This window comes from Cicer arietinum, chromosome 3 (genome assembly GCF_000331145.2).
Source record: "Cicer arietinum cultivar CDC Frontier isolate Library 1 chromosome 3, Cicar.CDCFrontier_v2.0, whole genome shotgun sequence".
Lineage (NCBI taxonomy): Eukaryota > Viridiplantae > Streptophyta > Magnoliopsida > Fabales > Fabaceae > Cicer > Cicer arietinum.
In genome coordinates this window covers 4,327,405-4,340,179 of record NC_021162.2, presented here as the reverse complement: position 1 = coordinate 4,340,179, position 12,775 = coordinate 4,327,405, and the positions used below count along the sequence as shown (strand labels likewise).

The following is a 12,775-nucleotide window of genomic DNA, read 5'->3' as shown; positions in this document are numbered from 1 at the left end:
AAACACACAAAAAAAATATATATATATATATATATATATATATATATATATATATATATATATATATATATATATATATATATATAGAAGTTTTAAAAAGAATCCGTTATCTCTATGGATTAATCTTATAATTGTGTATACCTTGTTTTACCAACAAAAACATTGAAGGATTTTAAACGATAAGAGTCATGTCCTAATATTCTATGAATTGACCAAGTAGCAGCCCCACTCGAGATCAAAACCAAACTACTTCGCTCAAAAACCCTTCCTTCCTCTCAAACAAACAGAGACACACTAACTCCCTCTCACTGAACTGAATGGCCTCTCACCACCACCACCGCCACCGCCACCACCAACCTCCTCCCCCTCCTCCTCCTCCTCCTCCAACCTATTGCTGCTGCACCCCTTCCTACACATGCTGCAGTCCCCAACCACAACCCCATCTTTCCCCCCAACACGACCACCTCGTACAAACAATTTCCTCACTCCTCCTTTCTCAACAACAACAACAACACCTTCTCATTCCCACTCAACACCCCCACCAACACAAATCACACCCCCTTTACGACAAACACCATTCCACTGTCTCTTCTCTCCTTCACCGCATTGAATCTCTTGAATCCTCTCTCAATCATCATCACCAAACCCATCATCAATCTCTCCGTCACAACGCAGCACGTATCATTCAAACCCATTTTCGTTCTTTCCTTGTTCGTAGATCAAGAACCCTAAGAAACCTTAAACAACTTGCTTCAATCAAATCCTCCTTCATTTCTCTCAGATCCTCCTTTTCATCACATACCCATTTCGATTTTCCAGCTATTTCTCTCAAAGCTGTCAACTTGCTTCTTCAACTTGATTCCATTCAGGTAATCCAATCATGGGTATTTTTTTTTCCCAAAAAATTTACTTTTTTGTTTTAAGTTTTTTTGGGATTAATTTCTTATACCCTGAAAATAAAAAATTGAACTTTGGCATTAGGGCTGTGATACAATTATTGTGGATGGGTAATCCAATCTTGGGTTTTTATTTATTTATTTTGTATTGGGAATTTTCTGTTTCTTTTTTTAATACCTTGGAAATAAAAATTGGTACTTTTTGGCATTAGGATTGTGATACAATGATTGTGGATGGGAAAAGGTCGATTAGTAAAGATCTGGTTCAGTTTTTGGACTCAATTGAAGAGGTTGCTGCGAAAATGCATATGCATTATGTTAAAGAAGCAAAGAGTTTGAGGTCTGGTAAGAAAGTTCATAGACCTAGAAATTCAGATGGTGATGATGAGAAGAAGAAGCTGTTGAAGAATTTGAGAGGTAGGGTTGAGAAGATTAGTAACTTGTGTAAGGTTTATGCAAATGATGAGGAAGGTTTTGATCATGAGGAGGGTATTCATGATGATGATTATGATGATGATGGTGTAACCGATGTTTTGATTGGTAGAAGGGATGGAAAAAATAGGATTTTTGTTCAAAGGGAAAACGTTCAACAACCTAGAGTGAAGAAAAGTGTTAGATTTGCAGAGAATGGTAATGTTCTTGAGGTTTATAGCACGAGAACTAGCGAATCGGATGGAAGTTCATCAAATGACGATCGAGGCGAGGTTTTGAGGAGTGGAAATAGTGCGGTTGAAGATGTTTTGGATTCTTCTCAGGGTGCTGAAGATGACGAGGAAGTGGTAATGGAGGACAGTGAAGGATCGATGCATAGTAGCGACGATGGTGATCTCAAAAATGATGAGAGAGATATAGTGAAAGAGAAGCTTGTGTTCTCTGCTCCATTGCCACTCAAGATGGAAAACAGAACTGATTTGAAGAGTAAAGGTGTGAAAATTTTGACTTGAAATGCTGTATAACATTAGCATGTAAGGCTTTGTTTACATTTGATTTGTATTGTTGACTGTATTCTAGGAGATTTTGTTGGAGTTTTAGATTGTGTGGTAAAGCACATTTGTGTGTCTAATTGGTTTTTGATTCTGTAAATGGAACTTGTAACGTTCCACTTCAATTGTTGTTTACTACTTTCAAGACTATAAGCCCTTCTCAACTATCATCAAATTAGTTTCATTTGTTTTGTGTAGCTACAACTGTTGCACCATACTAAATCTGTAGTCACCACTTGAATTTAGCATATACTTCATGATTCATGATTATTTTGAATGGTAATCATTGAAATTTTCATCTAGGTTTGTAATCATGAAGTAGTATACGCCAAACAGAAGAAAAATAATGGATTCGCGATTCTCTACTATTCGTACTGCACTTAGAATTCTTCGTCGAGTAAACATATCAGGCGATCAGCTATGACATTGTTCACTCAGTAATAGTTCGACACCACTTAGTGACTTTTAAATAGTAAAATGCATGTATTTTCAGATAAAATGAGCTAGTTCAATCAAATCAACCAAGAATGTTGTATTATAGAAAGCACGAGCCTCTCTGCATCGACAATAGGCTCATCTTTATATGACATGAGGTTAAAGTTCACTCAGTCACTCCAGTGTTACGCTAATTGAAACCTACATGTACTGCAGCAGAACTAGTCATGGTAAAGAAGCTACAAGTATGAGCATCACATCCTTTCATGTTTACTATTATGTTTGATTTAATATCTGGAATATGGTAATGAAGGGATCAAAATGTATGTTTACTTAATTTTGACTCTTTTGGTGAGAAATGTTTATAAAAGAAAAAATTATCGATAAAGATGACCTTAAATGGATCCAAGATATATTAAGATTCTTTTTTGGTTGTCAAAGTATTCTTCGACTTAAAATAAAAAAAATGATCCATTTATGTAGCTGATGTCACCCAACAAACGTTCTTCCATATGCACCAACACCGGGCAAGAATCAAACATTAGTAAATAAGCAAATTAGTCATTTAAATTGTAATTGTCAGACAAATTAATTCTTTTACATGTTAATTGAATATTTGAATTATTTACGTTAGTCTCATTAATATCGTCACAACATGAACTAATTTTTCTAAGAAATTTAAATTGTTCATAAATTAATTTGTCTATAATTAATCTATGTACAATTACAATTCATTACAAATTTAATTATTAGTCGTCGACAAATTTCTTATCGAGAAGATGATATTAATGTAAGATCAACATAGATAAATCACATTCAAATATTGTTACAGCAAAATATAAAACATTAAAACTTTAGAGATGAACAATTTTGATTGATATTTTACAAATTTAAGAATGTATAGCAATTCACACAATTTGAAAACTAATTTGACTGACGTTTATGACTTGCAAAATTTAGTGACTAATTTGATCGAAGTTTACTGCTTTTTGGACTAATTTGATTTTTACACGGTTGATACTTTTGTTTATACCAAAAAAATTAAAAATATTCTTACATAAAATATAAGATTATAAGGATAGCTCTCCACACTTCCTATTAGGGTTGTGCAAAAAATCAAGTTATGAGACCCAAATTCAAAATCGAATCTAAATCCATCTTAAATATCCAGTTAAAATCATATATATGGTTATAATCCTGTTTATTTATGAACCGGTTGGATACCCATTTATGTTTTATATTTGAATTTAGTTTTTATCCGATTTTTATCCACTCAACTCCAAAAAATCAATTGCTAACTTCATTTAATCAATTGCTTATTATTAGAGCTATCAAAAAACTCCAAACTCCAAAGCCTCATTTAATTTTTTTTTTACTAAACCCCTAATATTAGGTTCTTATTAAAATAATTTTTTTAAAGCACCGACTCATTATTTTTTGTAGAATTAAAGGAGGAGGCTCATAGGCCCCCCAGTATTTTATTAATTTTGAGATTTTTTCTCTTGAAAAGTTTTTGAAATTTATTTTTTTCAAAAAAATATTGAAAAAAAAATTAAAAACTTTTTTTTTCTCAAGACAAAAATATTTTAAATTGAATTTTTTCTCAAAAAATTTGATGAGAAAATTTATCAAAAAAATCAATTTTTTTTAAATAATCGATTTTTAAGCTATGAATAAATTATTTTAAAAAATAAATATTAAAAAATAATTAAATTTTAATCGATTTTAAAAAAAATTGATTTTAAAATTAAATTTTTTAAAACCGATTGTTTAATTAAAAACTGATTATTTAACTATAATTAATTTTATAATTAGTTTCATAACCGAATTTAAACTAAATAATAGATTTAATTATAAATCTAAATTTATATATTAATTTTAAAATAGATATGGTTTGATTTTAAAAAATAAAACCAACCATCTACCGCGCTTCTTCCTATAAGGGAATACAATAGGAGTGATTCACACATTTTCTCCACATTCAGCTTATCATTCTCTTCGGAACCCCTGATTTTTTTGCAGTTACGACTACCAGAGTCCACAATTATTCCCTTAGATTTTACTAATGCTGACTGCTGAGTCTCACTTTATGAAAATCACAAAAATGCTTCTGAAGAAGAATTGCAACAGTCTCCACCCAAAAGACACAGGATAACATATTTTACAATTAGCCACGAAGCAAATGTGTACTTGTGTTCATTAATGGAATGGAATGTTGGAATATTTCAAAGTTTTATGGCTTGTTAAAGACACAACCATATTAATCCACCTCCATATGAGCACAAATAAATCAACTTTTATGATGCATCATCAAATTATTATGGCTAAGGAGAACCTCATCATTATCATTGTATCAAAAATCAAATCAAGTAGTTGATTTACAGAAAGTCGGCTAAAATTATTCTAATTCTAACAACATAAAATTGGTTTTCAATTCATTATTAGGGAATGCAATCCCACTTTAAATACACATACATAAACTAGTTCTCCAAAAATACAGTGTTGGTTACTAAAGAACAGTCATTTCTTTCCCAGAGAAAGCTGTGACTTCAAGATTTTCACTTTGCAGTCTGTTCCATAATAGATGAATGCAAAGTAAGGAAACACATATTTTTGATCATCCTATCTCAACACAACATAACCTGCAGAAATTCCAATCATGAAGGAGTGAATATAACAACATACTAGTAAATTGAAAAGAAAACACGATGCAGATGCAATTTAACAACATGGACCTTAGCATACTGTTCATGCTATAGCAAGTAGCAACATCACTTTACATATATTCTATCTTTTTAAATTTTTGGGGTATTTTTCTTCTAATAAGGAGTTCTGTCCTATAAAATGGATCTAATTTTAATCATTTTAAAATGTTTTATACTACACATACCAAGGTTTAGAAGACCAGAAAACCAGCCCAACTTAATATGTTTTCAATCTCTGTTGTGCAAACTTCTGTGTATGATCAAATTATAGAGATGACACATGATAAGGTTATGAACTCAGTTTCAAACACAGCATAATAAAATGACTACAAGAAGTTTTAAACTATGTCAGAATCATCAGACCCCATAGGTTGCTAATTTTAAAATGATTATATACCTTTCCCTTCAGACACAGTGAAATCCAAAAAAGTGTTGACAAGAATGTGGAAACGTTGGAAATCAAATGGATACGAACCGAAGTCTAGACCGTTTCATCTGTGTCTAATTGGTTTTGTAAATGGATTTTGTAATTTTCCACTTCAATTGTTGTTTACTGGTTTCAGACTATTAGCCCTTCTCAACCATCATCGAATTAGAGCCAGTTTGTCATAGCTATTTTTTTAAATGATTTTTAAAGTTTTATTATAACTTTATTTGTTTTCTGTTGGGACATTGAAACTTGAAAGAGTATTGAGAAGGAGATCTAGGATTCAATCCTTACTGCTAACAAATTCTCTCCCACTAACAAACTTACCATCAACATTTGAGTTGTGGAGCTATGGTAGCAGTTGTGATGCAGCATACACTTGCATTTGAGACAAACACTTCAAAGAATGAATTCTTTGCTTCAAACAGAAAGTATGACACACCAAAAAGAAGAAAAATAATGGATTGGTGATTCTCTACTCTTCGTACTGAACTTAGAATTCTTCATCGAGTGAACGTATCAGGCAATGGGATGTGATATTGTTCACTCAGTAATAGTTCTACATCACTTGGTGACTTTCAAATAGTAAAACGTATGTATTTCCAGATAAAATCAGTGTTGTCAATTGCGGATCACGGAAAATAGTGGTTTGTTCTAATTACACTATGCTAAAGTGCTACAGCACTGCAATAGCGGCTATTTGACAACACTAGATAAAATGATCTAGTTGAATCAAAATCAACCGAGAATTTTGTATTATAGAAAGCATGGGCCTCTCTGCATTGACAGTAGAGGTCATCTTTAATACTTTATATCACTTGAGGTTAAAGTTTGCTCCAGTGTTAAGCTTATTTGAAGCTGCATGTACTGTAGCAGAACTGGCTATGCTAAAGAAGATAGAAGTCTCCTCTCATCACCGTCCATGGTCCACAATAATACTTTCTTTGGGTTCATGAGGGTAACATCTTCATAGTCTTCGTTGCAGAGTTGCAAAGAGACAGCAGACAAAATGACCAGTCCTATTGAAAAATTTGGGTTCTTTACTAATATGAGAAGTTCAGTCCTATTGAAAAATTTGGGTTCTTTACTAATATGAGAAGCTCAGTCCTATAAAAATGAATCTAATTCTACCCCATTTTAAAATATTCCCCTACATTTTCCAACTTCCAAGGACCAGAAAAACAGCCCCACTTACTCTATTTTCAATCTCTTTTGTGCAAACTTCTGTGTATTAGCAAATTATAGAGATGATAATCTAATTGTGCACCATGATAATTAGTCTGTTGTTACTAGTTAGGGCATTGTCACGCACGGTAAGGTTATTAACTCAGTTCCAAACGCAGCATAATAAAATGATTATAAGAAGTTTTAACAACTATGTCATACTCATCTTCAATGGATAAAGCTCTTTTAAAGTGAGCTTAACTATACAATGCACAAGTTAAAAACTTAAAATGTATCATGTAGCATACATTTGGATAAACAACTTGGTCATAAACTTACAAATAGGTGATTTTCATATAAGCATTTATGTATAAATTGGTTTAACAAAAGAACAGGAAACAAGGGGAAGCTCTGTATAATCTATTTAAGAAAATAAGCTTATGAAAATATATTAATATAAGCAACCAACTTATGAGTATATCATAAGCTATTTTCATAATGTGTTCCAAGCATAAGTGTTTATGTCATACAACAACTCTAATTTTTTCCAACCACTTGCACGGTCTTCTCTCCTTCCATATCAATCCCGACATAGCACTAACACTCTTTGTAGCACCGATACCACTGATGGAAGGCATGTCTCGATCCTAACACATGTTAGTGTATGACACCAACACTTTTGATTACATTTAATTAATTAAATTTCTCAAATTATTACCAGCGTCAGTGTTGTGTCGAGTGTGTGTGTCCGTGCTCCATAGCTAACACTTCATCATGAAGACGTGCATGGTGTTTGACATGAAACTAGCACAACACTGACACACGTTACTACATTCAATCACTTCTAATTTTTAAAATTATTATTGGCCTTTATGTAGATGTGTTCCTAGTGTCCTCGGTGTAGGTGCTTCATAGTTTTGTAGCACAGACACTTCTAGTTGAAGCCATATTCCGGTGTCTGACACCAACACAATAATTACATTCAATTAACTCATTTTTCTCAAATTATTACAGTGTCAGTGTATGTGTTTCATAGACCAATACAGAGAAAACAAATGCATCAAAGAAATAACATACATTTTATAAATAAAAAAATACAACGACCAATACAGAAGCAACAAAATGCATCAAATTAAATAACATAATTAGGATTATCCATTCAGATTTATTCAATTATGTAAACATTTTATAGCTCCCTCATTTTAAATTTTTATAGTTGGTTTATTTTTTGCGAAATGATAACAAGTAACCAACTATAGCATACCATTACAGAGACAACAGAATGAGTTCAAGTTATTTTCACGTTCATTCAAACATAACCCTAAAAAATAATTATAAAAAAAACCCTAATAATTAAGTTGCAAATTCAGTAATTCCCAATTATTCCCAAAAAATAATTAAAAAAATCGAATCTTGTGAACAAGATGGAAGAGAAATCTCACCTGATTAAAAGGGTTTATTTGGAAGGTCCATGATGCTGGGAAGAGGAGGAACGTAAAGAGAGTAAACAACGGCTTGTCGTTTAGCGACTTCAAGCTGTGACTTTCCGTAAGAGAAAGCATCGGAAATGGAAGAAGGGTTTGAAAGTGTTGCGTTTTGACGAAACGCGTCGACGGCGCGTCGTTTAGTGTATTCCCTGATGTTGTAATCTGGGAATTGGCGAGCTATTCGTATGAAGGAACGGAAGAGGGACAGAATTTCTGCTGCAGAAGGTGAGGATGTTAATGTCGCCGCCATACTAATCGTCACGCGCGCAAGCTCTCTCTCTTTCCTAAGAAAGTAAATATATAGAAATGGATTGTGATATAGCTTGGAGGAGGAGTAGCAAGTAGAGGGTTAGCTTTGCACAATGAAGATGTATGGTAATGTGAATGTGAACATTGGTGTGTGTATAAATAGGCCTACGTATTCTTTTTTGTATAAATAGGCCTATGTATTTTTTTAGTATGCTCATTTGAGTGGTTATTTATAATTTTTTTATTGTTAGATATTATGATATAATATATTCCCCTTATATGTTACAAATCTTTTTAAAAGTAAATTTTATGAAATTTTATTCAAAAATAATATAAGTTATTTTAGATTTATTTATTATAATTTTAAAAATTAAATGTGATATTTAATTATTTATATATTTATTATTTGATATTTTAATATTGTTAAAAATCACTTCTTCTTTTTTTAATTAATTTTATTTTTAGTCCCTCTAATTTTTAATTGTGTAAATTTGGTTTTTCAGTTTCGATGAGCAATTTTGGCTCTTTTAACTTTTTCATTTCTGATTTCTTAGTTCATCACTCTGATTTTGAAAAGTTGGCAAAAGGGAACACCTATTAAGAAAGAATAAAACATCATAAGAAATGACAAGAACAAGCTTGGAAGAATCAAATGTTGATAAATATTTTAGGGCTAAAGCAATCAATACTTCTTGTTAAATTTTTAATCGTGTATCATTAAGAAAAATTATCAACAAAACCTCTTATGAATTATGGAAAAACAGAAAACTAAATATCTCATACTTTCTTCTTTTTTGTTGCTATTGATATATCTTAAATAACAAAGACAATCTAGAAAAGTTTAATGCTAAATTTGAAAAAGTCATTTTCTTAGGTTATTCCACTAATTCCAAAGGCTATATCGTATATATAATATAAGATAAAAAAAAAAAATTGTAGAGGTAAATATGCATGTGTTATTTAACGAATTTGATGATCTTGATATACAAAAGATAGTTGATGAAGACGAAAATCAATCTGAGCAACAGCAGCAAATCGTTCCTTAAAAAAACGAGATTCATCATCAATCATCATTTCGCACTCCTCAATGAAGCTGGAAAACCTTAGGAGATCGTCCACAAAATCAAATCACAGGATATACATATAATGGCATTAGAACAAGAATGTCTTTTAAAGATGACAACAACAACAACAACAACATGACAACGATCACTCAAATGAAACCAAAATCAATCAAAGAAGTCATAGTTGATAACTCATGGGTTAAAGCAATGCAAGAATAACTTTTCCAATTTGAAAAAGAATCAAGTTTGGACTCTTGTCCCCAATCCACAAAATCAAACAATTATTAGCACAAGATTGGTATTTAGAAACAAAACGGATGAAGAATGCAATGTAATAAGAAATAACGCAAGATTGATGGCTCAAGGTTATAAACAACAAGAAGATATTGGCTATGATGAAACTTTTGCTTCAGTTGCAAGTTTCGAAGCTATCAGAATCCTTCTTCCATGTGCATCTCATAAAGTTATTATATTTTTTTCAAATGAATGTTAAAAGTGCTTTTTAAATGGTTTTCTAAATAAACAAGTATATGTTCATCAACCTCCTGATTTCGAAGAACAAAAGAAATCAAATCATGTCTTTTAACTCACTAAAGCTCTGTATGGATTGAAACAAGCCCCTAGAGTCTGGTATGAAAGACCAAGTTCCTTCTCAATCAAAAATGATTTTTCTAGAGGCAAGATTGAAACTACACTTTTTAGAAAAATTAAAATTGATTTGCTAATTGTTCAAGTATATGTTGACGACATCATCTTTAGTTCAACACCTGAAAAATTGTGTAAGGAATTTTTAAATCTCATGCAAAGTGAATTTGAAATGAGTATGACGGGAGAATTGAGATATTTTCTAGGCTTGCAAATCAAACAATATGAAAATGGACTCTTTATATGTCAAGAAAAATATATCAAAGATCTTTTAAAGAAATACAAAATGAATGAAGTTAAAACAATGACAACTCTCATACATCCATCCTCAAATTTGGACAAAGATGAACAAGAAAAAATCATCTCTGCAAAGGAATACAGAGGAAGGATAGGCTCATTGTTATATTTAACTGCAAGTGTAATGCCCAAAGCATTACTTAAAATTATTTATTTTCTTTTAAAAATGACTATAATTTTTTTTTAGGGTTGATTCATCATGTAATAAGTAAAAGATGCGTAAGAAAATGATTTGATATATTTTTTTTGTAAAAGAACGTAATGCAATTAACTAAAATATTATTTATTTATTTGCAAATTTAATATTTCAATTGTTAGATCGATGTTCATTTACGATCTAAAATAAATTAAATTTTCTTTAGGTGAAATTCAAGAGAAACAAGGTTGACATAAATTAACTAGGATTCAATTATTTACTAGTGAAAGAAAATTCATTTATGCATTTCTATTTAAAGTTAACGATATAAAAGTAAATAATTTTAAAATGTATCACATCGGTTTTATTAATACAAAACATTATTTTTAAGTAAAAGTCTCATTTTCCCACGTATGTACTGTTAAGTATCCATGTCAATTACATGATGAATAACCAAAGGCGGAAACGTACCTGTGGGAATTGCCATTGATGAAATCCTAGGATGATGATGATAGAGCCAATGGGTTGGGTGATCTTCCTCAGCAAAACACCCTGAAGACCTTACTCTCTTGATGGGGATAGAGAGAACCAGATAGTTTTCTCCTTTAGGGTTTTGAAACTGAATAGTCTTGTTGTGTTTGCCTTGGGGACCATTACCCCTATATATAACTATTATTAGTTATATCCCAAATTGCAGTATTTCCAATTCAGCCCCTCATTAAATTAGAAACTGTCTGGTATCTACACTATTAATTTTCATAACTATTATGCTCTTTAGCCATAAACTATTATATATTATTTGACCCCTAGTTTATTGACTAATTATATAATGACCCTAACACACTTTATTAATTAATTACATATGTGACCCATAAATCTTACAATCTCCCACTGGTCACACATGTATCCTTAGGAGTGTGTTAGACTTTATGACGTCAAAAATGTCATTATAATTACCTTGAGTACAATTCAAATTGTCCCGTCCATTAATCATATCAGCACATGGAACCAAAGAGGCTTTCGTCAAAATAAGCATAACTAAACCCATCAATGATCACCCGTACTGACACAACTAAATGACATAGACCCATTATGAAAAGTGTAGCATGAAAATTACATGAAGTTGGTCAATGCATGTCAATTTTCAACTGGTCCTACTTTATCGAATGAGATCATACCATAACTTAAATGTACAAAGTAACCAAAAACTGAATACTTTAAACTTTATTTCTGATCAGAAAGTCCAAATACAATGTATTTGTACTTTACAATTAAACATAGAACATGAATTACATAATGGACGAAACTCCCACTAAAATCAAGATTCCTCAAACTGTAGCACACCCATGTGAGCAGTATGCTCATGAAAGACCTTGGGTGGTAGACCTTTAGTGAGTGGATCCGCAATCATGGAGTTTGTCCTTAAGTGTTCTATGGATATCTGTCCACTTTGTACCTTCTCTTTAACAACTAGGAACTTAATGTCAATGTGCTTTGACTTGGTTGAGCTCCTATTATTGTTAGAATACAGGACTGCTGATCTATTGTCACAATACAACTTGAGTGGTCTTTCAATCCCTTCAACTATTTGCAGCCCCGTGACAAAATTTCTCAGCCAAATGCCCTGGTCAGATGCCTCATGAATTGCTACGAATTCTGCTGCCATGGTTGATGAAGCAGTAAGACCTTGCTTGGCACTACGCCAAGAAACTGCTCCACCAGCTAACAGAAAGACATAGCCTGAAGTTGATCTTAAGCTGTCTTGGCATCCCGCAAAATCCGAGTCAGAGTACCCAGTGATCTCTAACTGGTCTGACCTCCTATATGTGAGCATGTAGTTTCTTGTTCTCTTCAAATATCTCATGACCCTCTTGGCTGCTTTCCAATGGTCAAGACCTGGATTGCTTAAATATCTGCCTAAAATCCCTACTATGAACGCTATGTCTGGACGCGTACATACTTGGGCATACATAAGACTCCCTACAGCTGAAGCATAAGGGATCTTTTGCATTTCTTGAATTTCCAAACTTCCCTTAGGGCACTGTTTGAGACTAAACTTGTCTCCCTTAGCAACTGGGGTGTCCCCTGGTTTGCAATCCTGTAACCCAAACCTTTTGAGAACCTTATCGATATAGCTCTTTTGTGACAATCCAAGAATACCTCGAGATCTGTCTCGGTGTATCTGAATTCCTAATACAAAAGAGGCGTCACCAAGATCTTTCATCTCAAAATGCTTTGATAGAAATTTCTTAGTTTCGTGCAACATGCCTATATCGTTAGTGGCAAG

At 32.4% G+C, this 12,775-nt stretch overlaps 2 protein-coding genes across 2 annotated transcripts; one reads left to right on the top strand and one right to left on the bottom strand.

Moving 5' to 3' along the window:
• The first annotated feature begins 191 nt into the window (after window positions 1-191).
• On the top strand, window positions 192-2,076 carry LOC101506492 (uncharacterized). Its single transcript, XM_004491826.4, has 2 exons — window positions 192-869; window positions 1,109-2,076. The coding sequence occupies exons 1-2, from the start codon at window positions 318-320 to the stop codon at window positions 1,838-1,840; spliced, it is 1,284 nt and encodes a 427-aa protein (XP_004491883.1). The 5' UTR covers window positions 192-317; the 3' UTR covers window positions 1,841-2,076.
• Window positions 2,077-4,639: 2,563 nt separating this feature from the next.
• LOC101506158 (uncharacterized) lies at window positions 4,640-8,482 on the bottom strand. The gene is made up of 2 exons (XM_004491825.4): window positions 8,053-8,482; window positions 4,640-4,956 (listed from the first exon to the last, which is right to left on the bottom strand). The coding sequence occupies exon 1, from the start codon at window positions 8,345-8,347 to the stop codon at window positions 8,057-8,059; it is 291 nt and encodes a 96-aa protein (XP_004491882.1). The 5' UTR covers window positions 8,348-8,482; the 3' UTR covers window positions 4,640-4,956; window positions 8,053-8,056.
• Window positions 8,483-12,775: the final 4,293 nt, after the last annotated feature.

What these genes read in the sequence shown, in the direction of transcription:
- LOC101506492 (XM_004491826.4), top strand. Translation starts at nt 318, where the DNA reads ATGGCCTCTCACCACCACCACCGCCACCGCCACCACCAACCTCCTCCC. An exon ending in TTCAACTTGATTCCATTCAG is followed by an intron (nt 870 to 1,108) that starts GTAATCCAATCA and finishes TTTTGGCATTAG; the next exon opens with GATTGTGATACAATGATTGT.
- LOC101506158 (XM_004491825.4), bottom strand. Translation starts at nt 8,347, where the DNA reads ATGGCGGCGACATTAACATCCTCACCTTCTGCAGCAGAAATTCTGTCC.